At 40.6% G+C, this 24,220-nt stretch overlaps 1 protein-coding gene across 2 annotated transcripts in view; it reads right to left on the reverse strand.

Annotated features, from left to right (window-relative positions):
* The window catches only part of arhgap29a (Rho GTPase activating protein 29a), a 35,477-nt gene that overhangs the window by 5,588 nt on the left and 5,669 nt on the right, over positions 1–24,220 (reverse strand). Inside the window, exons 3-16 of one of the 2 annotated variants that reach the window (XM_042399669.1) lie at positions 12,563–12,706; positions 9,502–9,598; positions 9,304–9,376; positions 8,829–8,889; positions 8,197–8,343; positions 6,929–6,993; positions 6,710–6,820; positions 6,501–6,581; positions 6,160–6,342; positions 5,625–5,762; positions 5,152–5,342; positions 2,762–2,931; positions 1,795–1,923; positions 75–173 (exon numbers count right to left, since the gene is read on the reverse strand). In XM_042399669.1, coding sequence (XP_042255603.1) covers positions 75–173; positions 1,795–1,923; positions 2,762–2,931; positions 5,152–5,342; positions 5,625–5,762; positions 6,160–6,342; positions 6,501–6,581; positions 6,710–6,820; positions 6,929–6,993; positions 8,197–8,343; positions 8,829–8,889; positions 9,304–9,376; positions 9,502–9,598; positions 12,563–12,706 — 1,689 coding nt within the window. Of the gene's footprint in view, positions 1–74; positions 174–1,794; positions 1,924–2,761; positions 2,932–5,151; positions 5,343–5,624; positions 5,763–6,159; positions 6,343–6,500; positions 6,582–6,709; positions 6,821–6,928; positions 6,994–8,196; positions 8,344–8,828; positions 8,890–9,303; positions 9,377–9,501; positions 9,599–10,500; positions 10,976–12,562; positions 12,707–24,220 lie in introns of those variants that run through there. The other variant, XM_042399670.1, reaches the window with a different exon arrangement.

The following is a 24,220-nucleotide window of genomic DNA, read 5'->3' on the forward strand; positions in this document are numbered from 1 at the left end:
ATATAATGTACAGTATATACAGAGCATGAGGCACAAATGGTTTTATAAAGCGTGGTGTGAAATATGTAACTCACCATTATCAGAGGGCGAGGGAGGCTCTCTCTCATCTAGGTCATCAGCAGACGACATGGTGCCGGTGGAGGGGGTTCTGGGTAATCTCCTCTTGAAGTCTCCTGAACAGTAAGGAAGCACACACCAGTAAGTCCACATCTCCACAATCACACCAAGCCAACTCTTGTCAATTCTCTTTTTTTCAGTCTCCTGTGGTCTACATCACTAGAGTGATGGAATGAGAAGTACTGAGCCCTGGACTCAGAATTTAATGTGCCAAATGAAAAGGTGTGGTCCACTTCATGTTGCTGATAATTCAATTCACAGTAGGGGTTTGTAGGTGATTCACACCTCTATTGAATGATCAATGATTTCCAATAGGCTCCATTTTCATTTTCTGATGTGCCCATTCAAGGAGGCTCATCAGGAAAACACTCTGGAGGGTGGGTGAAGGGTTGGGTGTGGGGGCTGCTAGTACAACTGGAATTAACATCATCTTTATTTCCACTATTTTGATATATTGCTAATAGTGCACTGACAACCTACAATCTTCCACCAGGCAGAGACAGACACTGTTCACTAAAAAATGTGACACACGGTAGATGATAAATTCTTATACTGAAACTTGTGTAAGATAGATTTCAGTCAGACAAGTAAATATTCAATAGTATGTGTATTGTACCCCTTTAGGCTGCAACAGATCTGTTGTCATTGTCATATTGTAATCAGTGAAAGGGGACACATGGTGCAGTTTGAAGTGTCATGTTTAAAAGGTCACCTGATAACGAGGATGCATTTCAAAAGGTCTTAAGCTACATTTACTGACATGCACTGACACAATGAAATTCCCCTCTGTAAACATTCAGAGGAGGCTTCCACACCCTGATTTAGGACTTCTAAGCACATCTGTACAGGAACATTACACTGTGACACATATGCTGTAGCACAGCAACAGAGGAAACACTGGAAAAAAAAACCTCCACCGAAGCAAAACACTGTATGTGCTTGTGTACATTGTAGACTAACACAGTTGCATAATGCTCAACAAAGAGTCACCACTGTCAGTGGTTGCTAAGCGCCTTGATTCTCAGATAACATGGCAACAACGTTGGATGAACTTCAGGTTCACTGGAAAAAAAAATTTAAAGGCCCAGGGGGCTCTTAAGACAATCAGCCCTGAGGAATGTGCTTCCTGTCTATCATCTATAACAGATGTTTGTTTTATCAATGACATCAGACTGATACACCTGAAATTCAGAGCTAGGTGTGTAACAAATGGAGGAAACCAGGTGGTTTGGCTTTCTCAGCTAGGCGGCAAACATAAAGTCTTTACAGGAAGTCAACTTTTTTGGTTTTTTCCATGATAGCACACATGTGACAGCTTGCAAAGACTTATCCAGAAGTTGAAAGTTACAGTTGTTACATAACTATCCTGTTATTTAGCTATTAAGTAATAAACATGAACACCCATTGATTCATGATTTTAATGGAGCCTATGACAACATAGTGAATTAAAAGTTTTATGAATAAAAATAATCTGGACACTTTATGACTTTTTATCAATTAATAAGAAACCTGACCATTTAGACAATATGAAAAGCATATTCATTCAAGAGATACTTTACAAACACAGTCTGTGTTTTTTTGTCATGTGTTATTCATTGAAAATCCTTTGTTTTGTTAAGAAAGCTAAATTTGAAAGCTCAACAAACTCTCTCTTAGATAATAAACTCTTGTCCCCACCTGGGCTTGCAGTGGGTGAGTCCATTGACCGAGACTCACTGCTCCCTCCAGCACTTTCAGAGTCACTGCACATCCCTCCACCCTGGCTGGCCGAGGCCCAGGGACGAAACGGGCCCTGAATCCGAAGAGCTGGACAAAAAACAAAAGACAACATCCATATAATATCAATGACACTGAAATCTCTGTTTCCAACGGGAGTTTAATTAAAGTCATAGATTACTAAATGACGCTTGAAATTAATACAGTCATAATTGAACTTGTTTTCAGTGGCTATGAATGTGCATATCTCTGTGTTTAATGATCCTATCATCTGACTACAGGCACTGCAGGGCTATCTAAAGATTTCCTATTTCATCTAAGGGTTGAATCTCTGAAACGACACACACATACACACACACAAAACACACAACCAACCTGCAAGAGTATAATGGCCAATTAACACTCATTAACATTTAGTATTGTTTTCCTATAGAGCTCACTACTGCTATGTAATCACCTGAATGGGACTAGAAGTTGTGAGCCCATTAGCCACTCTTGCACTTATTAGCCCGATGTTGAATGTAAGGATCTGGCTGGATCCAACTTGCATACATAGCTACAGTCTAAAGCCTCTGTTAACTTATCCCACTTTCGCTACATATCTTGCCATTTTCGCTTATATCTGGCTCTTCTGAATTTTGATGTACTAAGGCTAGTGGCAATGCAGAAGGTCATATCTCTGTTCCACAGTAAAATTTACCCTCTAAGATTGGCAAACAGGGCAGAATGATAGCTCTTCAAAGTAGCCTTTGCTTTTGGATTCAGGATGGCCAGACTGACACCAACACCTGATGTTCACAGCAGATGATTTCAGTAACTTGTCAGAGTCAGTATCATGCTTGACTGTGTTTGGCCATTTCGTTGACTGAGACATTTCAACAGGTCAAAGAATAGCAATAGCTTATGGGCTAAATGAAAACCTTTGTACCTTGGATGTCAATGCTACTGTTGGAGCGCCTTTCTGCAATCTTGGCATGTTGGGCATTGATGGGACTGTCCACGTCATCCGTACCCAGGAGGTCAGAGGTCACAGATGCCTGTGACAGATTACTGTGGGATGAGTGGCTGCCACTTAGTGAGCGCTTGGAGAGAGGCATTCTGGGGAGGGAAATTACAGAAAATATGAAAATAATGACATTTGTTGGTACTGAACTCAAAGTACCATAGAGGCACCTGAGGTTTGAGCAACATCTGTTTTTAAAGGTTAAAACACAGATAGCAAAGCTGTTTTGGACATTTGTTAAATATCTTTAAATCTGTAACATTTCCAAGATGAAAAGCATTTTAAAATTCTCCAGAATTGTACTGTGAGCAGGTTAGTAAGTCCCAATCCAACAGCAATAAATTTCATTTTGGCAGGATGAGGGAGGTTTTCTGCAAGTTTCCAGGGATGACATCATTGATTCTGTTGAATAAAATCATATCCTAAAAATCTAGTGTGATGTCGATACTCAATTTCAGACTTTTAGTAAAAAGATAATAACTGGGCAGTTTGATCAAACCTCAGAAAACTACAGTAGACACCATGAGTGAGTTTTTGTGAAAATATTCTTTGTTTTCAGGAGTATCATAATATAATTCAGTCAAGTTCATTTTGTTACATCTTCTTCTATCCATAGACTCTTGATTCAGATAAGGAAAAACTCCACACTATAAAAAAACTTTAAAAGCACAAATCTTCTATTCAATCTAATTTCTCCCAGATTTGTGGAATGATAAACTAAATTGAAATTTAACAGTATTCACATTAAAGATGAGCAATAATAGTCAGAATCTTGTCTAACCTTCACACAACTTTAAATTTAGGTGAATATCTGTAATTCCTACAATGCGCTGCAGTATTTGCATTTCAATCAGATCCCTAAATAATCATGAAATCATGAGATCAGCCCCACCTTACTATCAAAGTGAGCACTTAATCTGGGTTTAACGATGATTAACAGATTTAGACAGGCTTGCAAGTACGAGCCAATAAAACCAAATCTAACCCGAGTACCCTACTGGATCTCAAAACATACAGTATGTAGGTCAGCCGTCTATATTTAAACATATGTGTGTCTATGTTACATTTCCTCTCTCCCAAGCTGAATTCTTTTGATCAGAGAGATCAGAGTTGGGGGGTGGGGAGTAGAGGGAGAAAACGAAGTGAGAACAAAGCACTCTCTTATTTCCATGTCTGGTGTGTGTGTGTGTGTGTGTGTGTGTGTGTGCGTGTGTGTGACCACAAACCTGTGTCAACAAAACTCACTCAAAAGGAAACTAACTTTTTTCAACCAAAGCTTTGGTTGAAAACATTGAAAAAGACATGGATACTAAAAATTGCACAAATCTACAACAGAATGACAACCATGTTTTTAATCGATAGTTAGAAACAATGTGCGTTTAGTCTAAAAGTTACTGAAAAGGTCACTTTTAAAAAAAGTTTAGTGAAATTGATGATAAGCCCCAGCTCCTCTCTCCTGTGACTGCAGTCTTTTCCGCAGGAAGCTCTGACTAACCCAATTGTTTTGCACTTACCAAAACAAGCTCCCTCACTCACTCGACCACCCCACCTTTCACCAATATAGCACCACAGAGTATTAGACTGTAGTTACTCCATTTCATAGTATTTACAACCACTTGTTTATTCTTATTCAACATTCATATTCCCACAGAATCCTATGATCCAAGCTTTAAGTGTTGATATAGAAATTATGGTATAACTGTCTACATTGTACATGTGGAGAGACTGAAACCTCGCATTAGAATATTAATTTCTTTACATTTAAATTGTGATTGATAATTTCAAATTAATTAAACTACACTGAAACTATAGTAAACAGACTTTGCTTGGCACTGTGAACCCCTCCCAGGGCCCCCTGTGCAGCTGTCTTGGAAAAATAACTCTGTCATTTCCTTGATAAGATCTGAGAATGTAAACATAAACACTGATAATTAAGGAGGTTGACCTAGTTAAATCTGGTTAAATCCCCTTAATGTTAAGCACCAGACTTTGGTGATATTCCAGTAAGGTTCATGAGCTGTGGATTTACAGTAAGAAACCAGCTGTATGATACGGGTTGTGTTTGATTAGCGCATGTTGCCTTACTGGGCACATGCCTTTATTTTTCAGATTTTTCATAAAGATAAGGATGTTCATAAATTCTTTATCAAGTATCTGTTTTCTTTTGAGCCCTACTTGTGACTATTTAAAACATCCATGTTCTCAATTTTTTTTTTTTTGTTAGTAGTGGAAAAACACCATGTTTTAGTTGACTATTGGTCTAATGGGTGTCTTTAGAGATAGCGTCATGTAGTGGCAGTGTGTCAATGTCTCACCCTGTATTTGGTGAAACACCTGAATCAAACGAGTGGGACTCCAGGCGAGGTCCGTCAGTGGGCAAACTCCTGACAAAGTCGATGTATCGCTGGCCCGGCTCATAAAGCTTGGCATTTTCACACAGACTCTGGTGGTTGACGGGGAGAGAAACAACCTGGGCCTGCTGTAGCTGGAACCAATTGACTGTCACCTGAAACAAGGAAAAAACAACATTATTCTATTGCGCTGTCTCCACACATTTCACTGTAAGATTACGGCGACAGTCTTCAATGGTAGGAAGCAGACCATCTCCACTCCAGCACTAATCAACTAAGTAAGATACTGGAGGCATTAGTTCTACATGAGAAAGGTGAGTCAATAGCCAGGAACTATAAGCTAGTGCCTCCACATCAGTCTGTCCAAGATGTAGAACTTAATTTCATTTGGTCTAAACTTCAAATAAAAATTTACAGCACAAAAAAACTGAACTTACAGCCTTGAGGGTGAGGTCGCACTGGGAGACCATCTCTCGCAGCTGAGTGATGATCTCACTCTTGGTGTTTACCAGATCGACTCTCTTCTCGCTGACATCAATCTGACAAGCTTTGCAGTGCTCCCTGGCCTCCTCAGCCTGCCAACAGAGGAAGATAATTCATTATACTTCTCAATCCTGATTGTTTCGATCACGATGGTTATATGATGGAAGTTTAGTTTCAACTGTTTAAGTTCCAACAATCACCAGTTCAAAGGAATAAAGTGTGAGTCATGGGAGAGGCTAACAGAGTCACAGAAGAACAGGAGGACAACATCAAAACAAAACAAAAAAATACTTTCATTTGTCTTTCCTCAGTTTTCTATGTTGTTTTATTTGTCGTTCAATAAATGTAATGTAAATTAAAAATGACAAAACAACAAATAAGCAGAATAAAAAAATGGGGAAAAGCCTATAAGATGGGTTCATGGCCCATAGGAATCTACATTGTACCACAATAAAAAGAGCCACAGGCCCAACAGAGGAGGTGCTGTACCTTCTGCAGGGCCTCCTCCTCCAGCCTGCGTCTCTTCTCTAGTTGTTTAACCGCCGCTGCTCCCCCTCCTCCTCCAATCTGCTCCTCCTCCAGGCGGCTGGTGGACACCTTGGCCTTTTCATACTCCTCCTGCCGCTGAGCCTGCAGCAGCCGAGCCTTCCTCAGAGCACTGTCCGCCTCATGCTGGAGATAAACGCATATTAGGTTCATACACAGGCAGACAGACATAAACGTTATACCACACATACTGTACATATGTGCAAATACGTAGAAATTGTATAAAAACATGTCAAAACAACACAGGTGTATGATTTTCTGTATATGAGGTACTTTCAACTCACCATTTTCTTTTGCTCTCTCTGCCACTGTTCCTTGACCTCTTTTCGTAGTTTGTCCAGCTCATTCTTTCTAGCCAGGAGAGGCTGGAAAGAAAAACATAACATACACATACACACACCGACACACACAGTCAGTAAGTCCTGTTGTTATCAATATACTATTATCAACCCAAACAAAATTCAGAAAAGCATCACTTGGTTTGTTGGATTACCTGCGTGAATTTGTTGCTTTGGAGGACTGCTGCAGTGTGAAGTACCAGCTGGCTGTATTCAATGTCATTTTTGAAAGCAGTCATGTAGATCTCTCGGAAAGGCATGAATTCCTTGAAGGAGGAGGAGAAAGTCTTAATGTCAACCTCCAACAGCTAAGATGTGTTAGCAAAATTATAATGACAGTGCAAATTAGTTGCAACTGTCTGCACAAAATCTACCTGTTGACTTGCAAGCGTCTTGGCAGATTCTGCCATTTTGGCGTAACTCTTTGCGCACTCGATATCTGCAAATGGACCACACATACAATTAACAACATATAGAGAGACGTTCATACAGTGCTCTATGGCTTTACAGGCCTGGAAATTTTCAGTATTTTATGTAGAAATATCTGCATTGCAACCTTTAATGTTACATTAACGGTTATATCTTTCCTAAATACAAGGCTAACAGATAACCATTTAAGCACTGTCTGATTAAATTATATGCAGTGTTGAGTCATGAGACAAATCTATAAAATTCAATCAGTAAATAAAGCATTACCCACAGTGGATGTGTTAAACAAACAAGATGTCTGTTTACCTGAGAACACATGTACTGTACAACTTGACTGAGTGCTTTGTGTCACTGTGTTGACTGGCTGAGTGACTAAGTATTAGACCGAAACCATTCATTAACCAGTGTGCTGAACAAAAGTTCTCACACTGCATACTCAACCTTGAGCCTGAATAAGACTGTATTGTTTTAAGTCCAGCTCAGGTGACTAAATAAAAGGTCTAAGGAAATTGGCCCCAATTATTTCTAACATTTGTGCACTAGCTAAGACATAATGTGTAGAGTATAGCTATCAAAGACATAAGATTTAAACTAATTCAAGAAATGTTCAGCCACAATGTGCTGCCTTGAGCTATATTTAAGACCAAATGAACCAAAAAAGCTGGAGAAATATTTCCCAATAAACAAAGCTAATGAAAACTGAAACTATGAAGGAAATATGAATATGAACAATACTTCTAGTAGGTTTATCCTACATCAGCTTGAAAGTGGGCCTTTGCGTAGGTATAATGTAATGAAAAGTAAAACTGACAGCTGCCAGTCTGATTTCATGGTGTATTTTTATGTGAAGTCTGCTTATTAGTAGTAAGTAGTATGTAAGTAGTAAGTATCAGTCAATATCATATCACCATCATCAATATCATTATTTTAATTTATCATGACAAAGAAAACCTTGAATTACTTTGAAGTATTATTTAAGACGTTGCTTTTTAAGACCCACAATTTGCATGTCATGTACATGAAAACATCTTTTAAAGATACCTTGACAGGACTAGCCAGTCTTTAGTATGACTCAAGTAGTTAAGCGCTTAAGTTAAATACAGGGTCCATGATGTTAACATATGACAGCAGTGTGACAGGTGCTACTTAGCTGCTGCCTCCCAACATGTCAGAAATACTCCACGCCACGGCTCCTAACTCTGCCCTAACTCACCCATATTGAGACGCTTCTCCACCCATGCCAGCAGCTCTTTGGTGTACTTTGACCAGGCCTTGGCATAGAGCAACGCCGACTCCACCCCACTGTCCTGCCGCTGCAGCGTCCTGTCCACCTCTTCGACCCGAACCGGTGGAGACGGCCCTGTGACAATCACAGAAATCCCACAAGGGAGGTTGTAAAAGATGGGTTTAACCATGACCGCCATGACATCCAACACACCTCTCGCCACTGCTGGACATACTACAAATGTGTAAAGCAACATCTGTGATTGTGAGTCAGCATGAAAAGCCCACATTGACCTTGGGTGAGCTTGATATGGGCTAATACCATTTGAAGGTAAGTAATGCTGACAGGAAACCTACTGCTGCATGGATTAATAAGTGTTCATCAAGATTTGAGAGCTAGCAGTGCTCTTACCCCAAATAACCCCACAAACACTGCTCTGACCCAGCACAAACAAACCTCATAACCCAGACCAATAAAGCAGCAACAATAGCCCAGTTTAAGCTTTATGAATAAGCTTGTTTCCGACAAATTTACCAGGATTAGTTTCTCCCCACACTTTCACAGAGCAGCACCAGAGCACAGTAGCTGTGCTCTGGTGGTGTTATAGAGATCTGTCTTACCTGGCGGATCATCTTTCTCGGGACCGGATCCTCCAGATTCCACTGAGAGGTTCTCAAAAGACTGAAAAACAGACAGATGAAAAAAAAAAAAATCAACAATAGGGAGGATGAATTTCCTACTCAAGGCACGGTACGCTCTGCTAACATGCTTCAAACAAGACTTATCAGAACCTCAACTTCCTCTGTAGACCAGTTATAAAACCGGAGGCCATTTCGGGAAAGTGCGTCAAGCTGCAAAGCACTTGCTTAACCCCTCTGAGCTCTGAACTCTGCTGGGTAATTTCTCATATATTTTGCTTGACAATTCAGGTGCAGTAGGCCATATCCTGGTGTTCATGTGACAGTGAATGACCTAACAGTAAAAGGTATGAATAACAACTGCCAATTTGATACCTCACTTGTGCTGAATAAATTAGACCATTCATTCATGGGGGATTGATAGAGCGACAGAATATATATATTGCACTTGTCTTACCCTGCTTCTCTTAGTTAGGGGGAGCCCCAACACTGATCCATTCTCTACATCTCCCATAAGGAAGTCAGACACTCTGAAGTAAAAGAGAAACAGACAACAACCAACTGGGTTGAGAAAGAGTGAAACTGATCAGAGAAGAGAGAACATGTGCAGAGGTTTATTTAAAACAATTTAGATAACTCAAGTCATCATACTTACACATTGCCAAACGTGAACGCCAATGTGTCAATAGCGGTGTAGATCTCCCCAAAAAGCTTCTGTTTGTTCTCTTCGTTCACCTCCTTAAAGTTCACTCCTGTCAAATGGTTATGAGTCAAGTTGAGTCAAGTTTTGGTAGCAAACCTAAACCCTGCATACTGAAGATATCCTGCACTGGCACCACTGATCCTACTGTGTTAAAGGCAGGAATTCCATTGTATGATTCATCATCCTCTGCATGATGTATGGAGCCACTGAAAATTTCTTTTGAGTCATGCAGTACTCCTCAAATCCCATGAGAGCTTGGGAACAGTTCACTTCATATCCAACAAGATTCAACTAGTTTAAAATGGAAACAGGGTAGTTAAGTCCCTCAGAGGCATCCAAAAACAACTTTGTACCTTAAATCAGAAAAGATAAGCAAGCGGTGTATATATTTGGCTGTAATCTGGAAAGGCAGTAGTTTCCTGCTGTAAGTCTAAACACAGTGATGATTGAGGACAGAATAGGGGAAAAAACACCAGTGTAAATACAGCTGTAATCAGTCTTCACAATAAACTTCCTGTCCTGACTGAGCAGAGAGAAAATAAACTAGGAAAGAGATGCTCAGAAAATAAGACCAAACACCAAGCACTAAATCAGTGATGTCACAGACCATTCTGCTGCCTCCATGATTTCCTCAGTCTTTCCTTTCCACTGGAACAATGGCAATTTCTAGAGTTCAAAGACTCAAGCTAAGAAGACATTTTAAATAGAAAACCTACTGTCTTCACTTGTTTTCTTTTCTTCGAGCTTTATCCAGTGACATTTATGGATGAAAAACAAGTGGGAATGAGCCCCAAAACGTTACAGATTACAGTTGTGGCTTAACCAAAGCCAGGCCCTGGAAAGTTTAAAAGCAACCATCTACCAATGGCTACCAAATACTAAAATGCTTCCTAAGTAGCTACTGAATCCAGGTTTTTTGGAAAGAGTTCTCCATATGGGAAAATTACCCACCTCAAAACAAGCTTTTCTTCAGCATTTCTCCTGTCCAATAGAATGACTTGTAACCACTACTTTGGTGGGGGATTGAGACACGATTTTTCTGTCCAAACACCTTAAACTTGCCACAGGACAAGTTACGTTTCTTTAGGGGGTCCAGTAATATGTTCTTCTATCCAGCAAAAGGAGCAATTGAAAAAGAAATAAATCCATCGCAAAAATTGTCTTCCCCGACTCAGACAGAGGAAATTTTAAGGTTCTGCCAGAATGTTGAAAAAAAAAAAAAAAGGATTTTGACGTGGCCCAATGTCCATGGGGCCCCGGGAGCCTCTGTCAGCCCAGAACAGCTAGCTACTACCATTCAAAGCACGCCACTCTCTTGTGCTGTTACATCTCCTCCTCTTCTGTCCAACCCCTACCCCCAACAGGACATCCTGAGGCTTGCTGGAATACAATGCCAGTGCTCGCTCAGGCCCCAACCAGTGGTCCAAACGTGGAAGTTACATCATCGGGGAAAAATGGTATTGTTTCACTGGAAAAGCACAACACTCTCGAAACCCTCATCAGCTGCAAAGTCCTACGCAGAATTCAGGGATGGGAGGAACTTTTCTTCAAATAAAGACTAATACAAAGGCATAGCAAGGCATGCGAGTGGATATTCAGCATCACATATGGTAGATGGAAGAAGTGACAAAACGCTATGAGCAACTATTTCATTTAAACACTTGTACATGTGTGATGAAGTAAAGATACAATACAAACTCCACTGGAAAATATAAAATTCACTCATCTTTACAGTCATACAGTACAGTTTTAGTCTTTTTTCAAACAGGAAAATTCAGAACAAATCAACCTACTGGTCAAATGACACACCTCCATAAATATTAGCATAAGAGGAATTAACATCTTTATAATGTGTAACCTCAACAACTTTGTGCTTTGGTCGTGAAAAATATTGGTATAAGTGTACAGCTGTTATCACCTTGTTACTGTGAGGGGGTCAACATGTGAGCAATTCTGGCCACCTAGTGGCAGAAAAGCAGTTACAGCATTCTGCCCTGCACATATTTATGAAAAGACTACAATAAATACTAAACCTCTTACATTGCTATTCATCACAGGCAACACTGGTGTACTTAAATCAGTCACTATTAATAAGAGATTCTAAAGAAGTGTTCCATCCATCAATGCAATTGCATTAATAGCCTGAATTAAAAGGCTTCTATAGAACAACTATTGAGCTGTCAAGGCTTCCTTATTGAAAAACATCCTTCTCTGGCTGTCTCTGTTGTGCATTAACATGTTTGAATACCACACAAATAGTCAAGTAACTGCATGAAAGACAGAACTTGTATGCACCTAATAATTGTTTATGGCACACATGCATGCACACACCCAAGTGTGTGTGGACTCATTCCAAATATTTCAGTGAAGGTAAGCTACATTCATATGTAGAGCAACTTCAGGCTTTGTTCGGTCCACCATGTCACCATTCCTTACTAAGTGAAGGCTTTTCAAAAAGCTATGCCCCCCTTTGCAATGCAAATTGAGACAAGGTATACTCAGGGGATTCTTGTGTGGTGGCCAAGTTAAGAATTGACCTGCATGCCAGATCATAATCTCAGAGAATAGGAGATTGAATAGGATTCCTCAGTCTAGTTCCCTCTGGACTGGCAGACAAAGCACAAAGGATACCCCGCTTCTCCCTGCCTCTTGAATCAGGTATCTGACTCCCAAATATTATTTTCTTACTCTCTGTATGGGGTTTGAAACACACGCTGATGCATTCTAAGCACATGAATGACTTCTGAAGAGCTGCATTGCTTTGAAGCTATAAGAAAACTCCTCAGAAACATTCCCTGGGAAGTTCTTTCAACTGTTTTTAAGACTTGGAAAGACAGTGTGAGAGAAAGGACATAGTAATAGTGAGCATCCAGGAGAGACGATTGCCAAGGGAGAAGGGGGGATTAGATAAGCAGAGACAGAAAACAGACCAAAGGAAGAGTGGAGGAGTGGCTGGTGTTTTACAGGAAAGCTGTGAGTTATGTGTGTGTATGTGTTGGTCATCACAACTCACCTTTGACCGTGGCAATGACAGTTCCAGCTGTACTGAGGATGTCCACTGAGTTGAGGCTCTGGTGTTTGTTGATGATGGCCTTCAGGACACGCAGCAGCTCCCCAAGACGCTCGTGGACCGCCTGATGGAGGCAGTCCTGGTGTTCTGCAAAGTTAAAACGACACTTTTATTGTGACAAATACTATAATGTATACTAAACTTCCCTCATGATGCTTTGATTCCTTGATTTTACTTGTCACTTGCTTAGTTTACTGTCGGTATACTAAGCAATACATTGAATCTACTTTGCAATAAGCACGGTGTGCCTAGATTGCATAGTAGGAGTCTCTTGGTTAGGTGTATGAACTACATATATATACTGCAGGTAGCCTCCTTCACAATGTGATATTAGATAGTTTTAGTGGAGCCTCATGGTTTTGAGTTATTAATAATTAGGCCACGTCCCTCAATATCACTAATTATGGATGGTTTATGGTTTAGACTTGCAATACGACAAACAACTTTTAGAAAAGGCAATTAAACCATTTTTTAAAATGTATTAATTTACTTAAATCATAATGTTATATTGGGATTTTGGAAAGTTTTTTTTTACCATTTCAGTTTTTTTTTTTACCAGTCAACCATTTAACATTACAGTATTGGTAAAGGCTGTAAAAACATCAAACATCCTGTAAACTAAGTGACTACTGGATAGGAAAATACTGTCTGCAGTATTTTCAACTGTATACTATTAAATACTGTATCTCACCCTTCATTTTCACATCAAGCAGTGAGATCTCATTCACAGCCTTTACATTATGCATTAGCCTTGTTAACCTTAGACCAATAAGATGATAAGAGATCGGTGTCATTCCAGTGTTCCTCTGTCACAATGATGACAAGTCATGGTGCAAACTAGCCATGTTGCTATTAAAAAAAACTATGTAGAGGCTAGAAAATGACAAGTTCGTAATGTGCTACCATGGTGTGAATTGTGTCTGCAGTCTGAAAAAATGCTCTGATTATGGAACTTGCTGCATTTCCAGACTGAGGCTTGTTAACGATTTATCATGTGCTGTAAATCCTGAGCAGATTAGACCTAGAACCCAGCTATTTAAAAATCCCCCTGCTTCAAAATGACTGGCGCAACCTCATTGGTAACAGGATTACTACATGACATTCCAGCTTTGTTGGTCTAAAGGGTGACCATGGCAGTCATGTCAGAGTACTGCCATCGATTCACAGCAGTTCTGGTCAACACTAAAGCAGTCAATGGTCTGTCTAGGCAACTGGACTGTAAAGCAGAGATGACAGAGGGTGTGCACACAACTTAGCAAACCTACATAGGGAACTAAAATGATGCTAACCTGACAGCCAAGTGCATAAATAAACATGACCCACTGCGCCCTTTTTGCAATTAGCTGTTAACTAGTCAGTTAACCAAAGAGAACCTGGTTTCTAAGGTGTTTGGCCCTGTGTACGAGATGTGACTTCACTAAAAGCGAGTCACCACCATTTACAAAGATAAAAAAAGCACTTTGCTATCAAGTAATCTTAATTATGAGCTCTTGACATGGTTGAGGAATGAGTTCACGAATAAGAAACTGTAAATAAGTACATGAACTCAGGTTAAGGTGTTTTACTACTTATTGGAAATGTACTGAGCACTACAGGATAGAGTGACAGTTTTGACTCAGCTAGAGTGGGTGGCTTTCCCAAAAATGACTGATATAAGGGAGAAACTGGGAGGCAGAGGGAGACATAATTCTGTCCCTTCTCCCCTCTCTCACACAAATACAAAACACACACACACACACACACACACACACATAATTGGCATTGTAACCAATATATGCTCCAGTCCTAGGCTGTAATCATACTAAATAACAAAGGAGGCGGTTTGGCAGGTTGATTGCTTGTCATGTTTGCAACCATGTTTGCAACGTGATCATCTCGCTCACGTGTATAAATGACTTAATTTTAATGCTTGTCTCTTCGTCAGATCTCCTTACAACTTCCCAGTAAAATAAAAAACAAATACACACACACCCAAACACACACAGAATGGATTGGGGCCGTCAAAGCCACATTTTGTGCTGACGATCACCCCTGGATTACCCCTTCATGGAGAGGGGGATCAGAAAGACTTTAGCTGTCTCCCATTTTTTCTTTTATTCGTTAGCCCTCTTTTTTGGAGTGGGACAAATAGTGCCGCCAGCGGGGCTAATAATGCTGGGTCTGTATGGCCGCCATGACAATGCTAGCTGAGGCCTGACCCGGAAATCCAGCCAACTGACTAGTAGGTGACAAGTTCACATGGACTAACAGGTCACAACATCACAACAAAAACCAAACAACCAGTAAGAAGCATTGAAAATAAGACAAAGAAGACAAAACATGCTAGGGAGGAGCACACTTGTGTTCTCTGTATGTTTCTGTATGTCTTTCTTATAGGACTCTGGCAGCTCCTGTTTTACCCTCAATAAATGAGAAATGACAGTCATAATGTGCCAAAAGGACCATATATAATGTCACTTTACTGACAACTTCAATTCAGCCAATCAGAACAGTCAACAAATGGCCACTTAACATACACCAAAAGACCTGTGGTGATTGGGAAGGACTGGAAAATAACACTGCAAGGAGGTCAAGAGGTGATTTCAAGTGAACAATTACTTCCAAAATATCCAATAGGACATGAGCAAATAAACTCAGCAAACCGATTGTGTAAAAACACAAAATGAGCTACTTATACTGTTGCCAACATTATTACATAAGACAAGCAGAAATCCAAGACTGTTCCACGACAACATTAACTACTCCATGCCAACATGCCCTGTTGCTTCTAGCTGGCCAAAAGCTTCTCCACAGGACCTGGAGAGTCTTATCCCTCTCCATAGCAACCATTTTCATCCATCTTCATCAGATGTCACGCACAGCTCCTTACTGCACAGAAAACCTGGTGGTTTTTGATGACAACAGCCTCTTCTCCTTTTGTTTTAGCTGCCCAACTCCCCACGAGGCAGGAAAAGGGCCAGTGGTGTGCTTCTGGCACAACTACACATCAAACTGAGACTTAATACTCCCATACAATTAATGCACACCGACGTGCAGTGAAAGTCATTTGCTTTGTTGGGAGCCTGGATTATTTGTCATTTTGAAAAATTACTAAAATGAGTAAAAGAAAGAAATGGTGCTAAGTGATTTTGTGGTGGTATGACATCTTACAGTACTCTTGTATTCAATTCCCTTCACAAACCTTTGAATAGTTTTTCCCCCTTTCTACTCTATATAAACAAGTAGATTCTTGAATGGAAGTCTGCTTTAAAAAAAAAAAAGATTTTGGAGTTAATGCAAAAAATAAATAAAAAATAAATACATTAAAAAACATTAGAAAAAATCTCTAGTGAAATGTTAAAAACAATTTTCATTCATTTTTGCTTTACAGTTAACAGAACTGTCTTCCCAAAGACCTTATCTCTCACAACCTTACATGGGGACCCCAACCCACAATGATTTGATAAGGGTCACAGTTCACAACAAGCTGCTTCAACCCTTAAGCCCTTAATTGGTCTTGGTCAGTTTAGATCCCATTTATGGACATTATCCTCTGAATGACAAAATACACACAATGGCCTAAATCATCCCCACACAGGCTATACACCCCATTCAATGACCGGGTAACTGAATCCCGAGTCCTAGAGGCATCAAGCTTGGGCAAGCTAGAGGTTTATTATGGACTATCCTAAACCATGAATGCCCATGAGACAGAGGGTCTTCCTTTGCAAAGCTCCATGGGCTTCAATCTTCAATGGCAGTTGTGTGGCCTATTGGACCATCCTAAATGGAGGCTAATTAGCAAGACATTATAGTTGCGTCCACCAGCCCAGCAGGACGCAGGATAATGTACAGAGACTGATTATTTAACCCCACAACTGCCATTCTGGGCGAGACAAGAGAAGAGGACTCGTTCCCACCGGGGAGGGCCTGGTAAAGGAACATCAGACTAGTACATTTTGTTTCAGATTGTCATTTTTAAGACGGGAAGGAAAGTCTGGAGAGGAAAATTCTGTGGAAAAAAAGTTGCAACGACAGAAGAAGAAGATGTTTCAACTTGCAAATATTTGTTCAAGGAAAAAAACAAACAAGCTGCTGGGAAGATCATTCTGTTTTCCCCAGGGAAGACCACAGAATTTTGAGTGAGGACTTGTTTGAGTGCCGATAACTCACTATTGTCCCTGGGGCCGCTAGCAAACAGTGGGACAGGTCGCCTCATGGGCCTGCCACATGAAGCATTTATGGAACAATAAATCACAACGGCAGCTTTTCACTTTTCACAGGAGAGAAGGATTGGAGTATTTGTGTGTGTCTTTGTCCATGTGTGATGGTTAGGGGTGGGAGGATTGTAAGGAGTGATAGGGGAGGAGTTTTGGTGGGTATGGGAGGAAGAAAAAAAGAGGAAGGGGGTTGTGTGTTATTTGGGGTAGTACTCTCCCTTGGGATTTGTCCCAAATTTACCCCTGCACCCCACATCTCTGCTTCAGCGGGGGTTATGAGAGAAGGAGAGAGTGAGAGACATTCCTGGGCATAATAAGCCCTGGTGAATGAAGGCTACAGGGGGATCAGACTCTGATCCTGATGAGAAGGAGGCCGCGGATCAGGAGCTGCTCACAGGCTGCCAGCAACACATTGCCAGGTTTTTACTTCATTAGCGTCATGGAAACCCAACATTCCAGCCTCTTGTTTGGGAGCGGGGACGGGAGTTGCAGGAGCGAGGGGTGGAGGGGGATCCATAATGAAAACATTGTTGGATCATTCACCATCGAGATGACACCTCAATACCAAAACATTCTGCCTCTCATGTCACGTACCTACAAAAACATAAGGCCATGGACTCCCATTTGACAATATTTTGCCCCCAAGGACCTAATATAGAAAGATCATCACTACTGTTGATTTAATATTGAATTGCTTACTCTCCACGCTGTATGTTGGGAGGCAAATCATGGTGGGCATGACACCTGCAGTCATAATATTGTCTTGCTGTTATGAATAAGTATTCCTCAATTTGTGATGTTCTCCTACACCCCTTAGCCCCAGATCACTATTTTGCGTTTAGGAGAAATTATTTCCGTGGTACCCCACCCCACCAAGTCCCTACTCAAGTCTAATGTTAACCTGCAGGGTTGATGCCATGGTCAAGTTTGGCTATTAGCGTACCTGTAACCTTCCAGTTACAGGTGTGTTATGGCAGGTTACAGGTCCTGTAACCTGCCATAACACACAGCAAAGTAGTGTTGCATTCATTGATGTCATCCAAAACATGTTCGAACAGATTCAGTGAGAGCTTGTTCTATTTCGTCTTGTAATACGTGCAATACCCAAAAGTTGTGCAAGGCAAATGTTATCCGGGACAGACAAGGAATGTTCAGACTCTCCTCCTAACCAAAGAGAATTTATGTTTATCTACATTTAAAACTTGTACGTGCACCAGGGGTTTTTTGCATTAAGTGTAATAGTTTAATAGTTGTGTCAGTTTGGTTGCACTCAAGGTAAGAACAAAATAAAGAAGGGGGTAGGTGTTTGTGGAGAGTCAATATATTTAAGATGCAAAGGTCAATTTATGTGAAAAGGTTTGTGATACTTAACATTTGCCTGAAAAATAGAATTCTTTTGTCATGCAAGGCCAATGCTAAAAAAAAAGATTTGATCTGATGCTTTTTCTTGACGTGTAGCATAAGGGAACTCTCACTTTTGGGACTTAGCATCAATGGCATGACTTTTTGAAGCACAAAACTTCCACTAGGGCCTGACACAATATGACTTGGCAACATTCCTTTCGCTGTGACCCTAGCTATGCTCAGTCATGCATTGCAAATCATGGGAGCAATGTATTATTTATGCTTCACAACATTTGAGAGAACGGAGGGGTGCTTATTGCCACAAAGCAAGTGTGAAATCACTAAACATGTCACAACTGGGTCTGCAGAGGTCCGATCAAATGGAAGCAGCTCATGGCAAAGGGGGCTAAATAGGATGTTGGACAGGCTAGCCATGACTAATGTCAATCAAAACCTCTCAAAGTGTCCTATTGAGTCAGACCACAGCTGGACATTCCAGCTACTCACCCGCTAAATAACCAACTAGGACTCTGTTGTGGCAGTTGTTTCAATGAAACTGTGCATTCATCAAAAGGCTATGGTATTGCTAGGTTTCAAGGAGATCCTTTGAGACTCACCCCCTTCTCAAAAGATAAAGCAACTAAATGTGGGCCTAATAATCAATCACTGTGTGACTCAATAACCTCTGATTTGTTCAAATGGATTCTTCTTTAACTGGCTGGGGTGAAATGCCACATTCTTTCACAATTCACTCTCACCAGTGTCGTATCTTTAAAGGGGTATTCATGCCAAAAGCTAAAAATGCCCTATCATTTCAATCCAAATTTGAACTATTTGCCCAACTATAAGGGGGTCTTGCAAAATGAGTCCACTTAACCTTTAACACTTGGGCAGGGTCACTGCAATGGGTGGCCCATACATCCCTTGATATCCCCCTCCCTAACATACTTCCTGTGGCCAGTGGCCCTGGTCCACCTCTGTCGACAGACCACCAGCGGCCCACTCTACGGATTAGCAGATTACATGCAGCTGGTAAAAGGCAGGGTAACTTTGCCTTCGTGGACTTCTATGCTTATAGTGAGGCATTCCCTGTTGCTTCACCTTTGAAGCTCTTTTTCTCATGACTGCATGCACAAAGAACTAGCATTTAAAAAAGAGCCCTAGGCTAGACACACAGCACCTTCCACCCAAGTGGGGGGCTTTTATGTTTCCACTCTGCAGGCTACTGCTTTTGTCAAGCTTGTTAGCTGTTAGCTCAGGATACCAAAAGAGAATGAAAAATTATGCTCAATGAAGACTGTAGACAGGAAATGCCTGACATTAGGATAGACTAATAGATCACAAGATATAACCACATATTGCAAACTCCGGTAATAAAAATCCAATGAGATATTGACAATTAAACTATGAACTGGTAAAATGTTCCAAGATCTCGTTCCAGTCAACAGACATGTTTACCCTTGGATATTTCTCTCTTTAGTTCTTAGCATATAAATGAGATGCCCAGTGTGGAGTGAAGAATTTGTTTTTCCCCTTTTTTCATTTCTCTTTGGAGCTGTCTGTCACAGTGAGGAAAGAGGCAACCTTTCTCTCTAAATATCCCCCCACATCACCACCACCACCGCCTACTGTTGATGCAAAGCTCTGAAGGCTGGCATTCCAACTATGCTTTCTTTAAGAGAAACTGCAAATCCCCCCACCGTGCAACCTCTAGCTGGCAGCCAAGCTGGTCAGGCATTATCCTGAAGAGACTACAGTTGCTCCCCAAATTGTGTATTGTTGGCAAAGGAACATCAGCAGGCCAGAGACCTGGGAGATCTGTCCAACAAGTGCGAAGATGGGCCCCTTTAGTACACCTGTCAAGGGGCAGAACTAGGAGGTGAGGGGCTAAGTTTTGGGGGCAAACTCAGCTTTGAGAACAAGAGGACACTGTTTAGCTTTACTTGCATCCTAATCCTGAGAGAATGGGCTTTGTGCAGGAGGCTTGCAGAGACCTTCAAAACACAGTTACTCTCATTACTGTCAAGGCATTTAATTAAGTAAAATGTACTAAATAAAACCTTTTTCTAATTCCAAGTGTCTGTGAACTCTGGGTAACATCAAAGGGTTTAAGGGAAATGCATTCTTTATGTATACAACTGTAATTTTACATACGATTATTACTGATAATAAAAAAGGGAATTGCAGACAAATATACCTAGTATTTTAAGAATATGTTCAGTTGGGAGGTAAAGAAAAACATCTCAAGCGTTAAAAGAAAAAAAACAAGGGCGCTCTGTGAGCACAAGGCACTGTTTTGTTTCCTACCATGGTTACAATTAACAGCTTGAGCAGACACAGGCTTTGCATGGGGGTGAAGGTATTCAGGGCTGTGGAGGCAATGCTGATCTACACCTGCCAGTCTTGACAAAGGTACTACACACTTTAAAGCCAAGGGGCCTCCTGCATAACTGGGCCCCAACTCTATTCATTGCTTGTTATGAAATATGCACATTTAGAGACTCCTGAATCCAGTCTCAACAATAGGTGAGATGAAAAGACAGTATTTATTCTCGGAGGGCACTCTCAGTTTGGAGAAGCAGATTCAAGAGAGAGATGCAGGTATTGTTGCTTGTGTGCTGTAAGCTTTGGCAAGTTCAATCACACCTCAATAGCTTTACTTTCTTCTTTTGCCCTTCTACACCCCAATGGGACCTAATTTGAGTCTCACAAGACAGGACAGAACCCAATTGGTCCTGGCTATGCTTCACGCTCAGTCTGTTTACCTACACATCAAACAGGGCCTCTGTTCTTTTCACTGAGCACAGCAACTGAGTTCCTAGACATACTGAATGTTGCACACAAAGACAACGGCTGGTTATCCTTCTCTCTCCCATCAGCTTCATTGGCCTTTAACAAGTTATGAGCTGTACGCAGCATGGGGCTGACCCAGTCACATGCGAGCATGCCCTAAGGTTGGCTATGGCAGAAAAACAAGGCCAATTATGTTGGGTATAGCCCCTGATACACGGTGAATTACAAAAACAAATGATGCAGACAAGAAATTGACAATTACAGAATTAGTGAGGATTTATAACCTGTTTGTCAATGTCTCAGTCAAGACTTGTTAATAGAGATGCTGGGATATCTGCACCATACCATGAGTAACTACCATCACAGCCTGTGTTGTGTCCAAGTTGTTTTCAGTATGATAAGAACAGCATGGTAAAAGCCATTACTTACCTTGATGACATGTTGGAACTGAAATAAGCACCTGTCACCTGCAGCACCTAACCAGTTCACTATGGCTGACTCTTCTTCACAACTTCTTCACAAATCTTCACAAAGTTGACTCACAATACAATAACGAGTTACAGAGAACTTATCATTCATTATATATGCTCTAACTCACTAGATATGCAAAAACACAAAGTTGGGGCAAGAGATCAGTTCAGTCAATGTTATTTTGCTTCCTGTTATATAGGGATTTGCAAAAACAAACAAGAATGGGTTTGGCTTTGTTATAAGAGCTATGCATGTTTATGTCATATTTGATGTTGTCCAGAAAAACCTGTATCTTCCACAAAATCTATATACAAAATATAATAATCTTTTGATGGCCAGCTGTTTATTCACAGCAAGCAGAACAAGAGGAAGAGCAACAATTTTGATCTCCAGCTTTCAAATTTATGATTCATATACTGCACAATACCTAATTAACTTGTGTTGTCATCCATGACAATTTTCCAGTCAAGCTTTCAACCAGAAAAAAAAAGGGTTTTATGAGCCCTTGATGACATTATTAATTACAAACATGGTCAAAAAAATCAATTAAGGAAATTGCATAAAAATCTGCAAATCAAGTAACTGCATTTATGGATGAATTGCTTGCATCACACATGTTTAAAAGTGCAGGATGTCAAATGAATGCTGCCTTGCCTAATTCTAGATTACTTTAATCCAATGCAGGGATAGAAGCTACAGATTCAGGGGTTACTTAAGCTTATTCAGAGGATAAACCTGCCTTTATTTCAAAGCTTTAATCCAAGAAGGATGAGGGGAAGTCTTCTGTTCACACAATCAAATTGGTGTTGGTTTAATCTGCCATCTCTATTCTGAGTAATATGGGTAAGATCACAATATGATATTGGTATAAGATCCAGAGTTCCCACTTTCGCAGTTATAAGAGAATAAATGTTTGGACAACACACCACTATCTTCAATATCCCTATTACTTTTTCTGTTGGACAGAGCTTCAACTGTGGGTAGCCAATAACAGAGCAAAAAAAGCCATGTTGCTCATATATGGTCTTCTGTTCTGGCAAGCAGAGGCTGTATCAAAGCTCAAGCCACCAGAAAATATATAAACAGCTTGATTAGTAATTCTGTCTGCCATGTCTGAGAACAGACAGGAACAGATATCAACTGTAACTCGATATGTTCTTAAAACACTGGAACCTCAAAATCTGGTAGTTTGCAACTACCAATGTTCTTCTGACATAATTGTATAGCCTTTTTCTTCTGAATATAAACAGAGAAGGCTCCAATACTGAGTTTCTAAAGTACAGCCCTTCAGCAAAGTCCACAGTCCTTAGCGTCTCATGTGTAGTGTGGGAATCCTGGAGGTTTATCGAAGTGTGTGGCAGACACTGACAGCCTCCTGGAACAAAGCTGCCCCAGCAAAAACAGTGCCCATAACCATAAATCTTTCCAGAGGGTAGGAAGGAGAGAGACACACAGAGAGGGAGCTCCCTTGGGTTCCAACTTGAAAACAACTTACAAATCTTCAAGTGCAGTCGGGCTATTAAACTTGATAAGTTAGCATGGCTTTGCCACCTGTATACAGCGTGCCATGGTTGCACGCATTGCACATTGCCAGAAGATAGATTTTCAGCCCATGGTGCTCTGTACATCATTTCATGTTGCGTTTCCTAAGACAGGGGGGGATAAATGGACATGCCATATGTCACAAAACTCTGCACTTTAATCCCAGGGGGTAACAATCCAAAGATCTAACTCTAGCACTGCATGAACTGATGTTAATGCTAAAACAATAGCTGTGCTTTTCAACAAGGATCACCCAAATCAATTAAGGTAATGTAATAAATCCTGCTAGGCAGCTTAAGTAGCAAGATAAGTGTACATTTTGATTAAATCAAGAACTGTGGAAAATTAAATTTAGGGAGTCCCAAAGCATGAATGTAACTTGATCTTTAAGAGAGACAACTTTAATGTAATGAAGGCTGGTTGTCTTATGCTTGGGATAATTTACAGTGGCTTTAAATAAGGAAACAGTGAAAGACCCATAAAAGGACCTTTTTGGAGGCAAGAAGAAGCTTGCAGTGCTTTAAAGCAGATCCCAGACCCAGTGGGATAGACTGTCTAAACAGAGCGCAGTTACAGCCATTAAGAAAGTCTGGAATGGTCAGTGAAAAGCCCAAGTAGGGCTAATTTTAGGCTGGTATTTCACAAGGGGTGATTTAGAATACAAAATCACTAAAATAGCATTTCCCAGCACGACTTTCCCACAAAGATTTAGCATCATGGCAGAACACTTACGAGGCTTCCAAAATAAAAAGAGAAAAAGTCATCTTTACAGCATGTTTCAACTAAATGTGCAAAAATTAAGCTAAAAGACTTTAACATGCAATGCAAACATTCTACTAATATAAACTCCAAGAACATTATTGGCTCTCTGCCACAATATTGTTAGTCACCGAGTGGTCAGGTGCAGTATAGTATCTTACTGTACATTACTCAACACCTGAGGAACATTTTTAGGAGGTACCTGTTAATCATTAAAACCCAGAACCACACATTCACAGCGAGAAGAGAGCCTCCAAAACCTATACTGATTAACTGAGGACACTTATGACTCAATGCTTATGACTCAAGAGCAAAATATAGAGCTGACATAAGGAGGGAAGTCATACGAGTCATACATCAACACTGGCAAATTAAAACAGTGACTAATGATGATGGAGTGTGACAAAACCTTGCTTTGATGTGTTCTAAATACACAGCCATGCCTGCTAGAATGAATGTCTGGGATTGCGCAATATTTGAGAATTGGTGAGGT

This window comes from Thunnus maccoyii, chromosome 21 (assembly GCF_910596095.1).
Source record: "Thunnus maccoyii chromosome 21, fThuMac1.1, whole genome shotgun sequence".
Taxonomy (NCBI): domain Eukaryota; kingdom Metazoa; phylum Chordata; class Actinopteri; order Scombriformes; family Scombridae; genus Thunnus; species Thunnus maccoyii.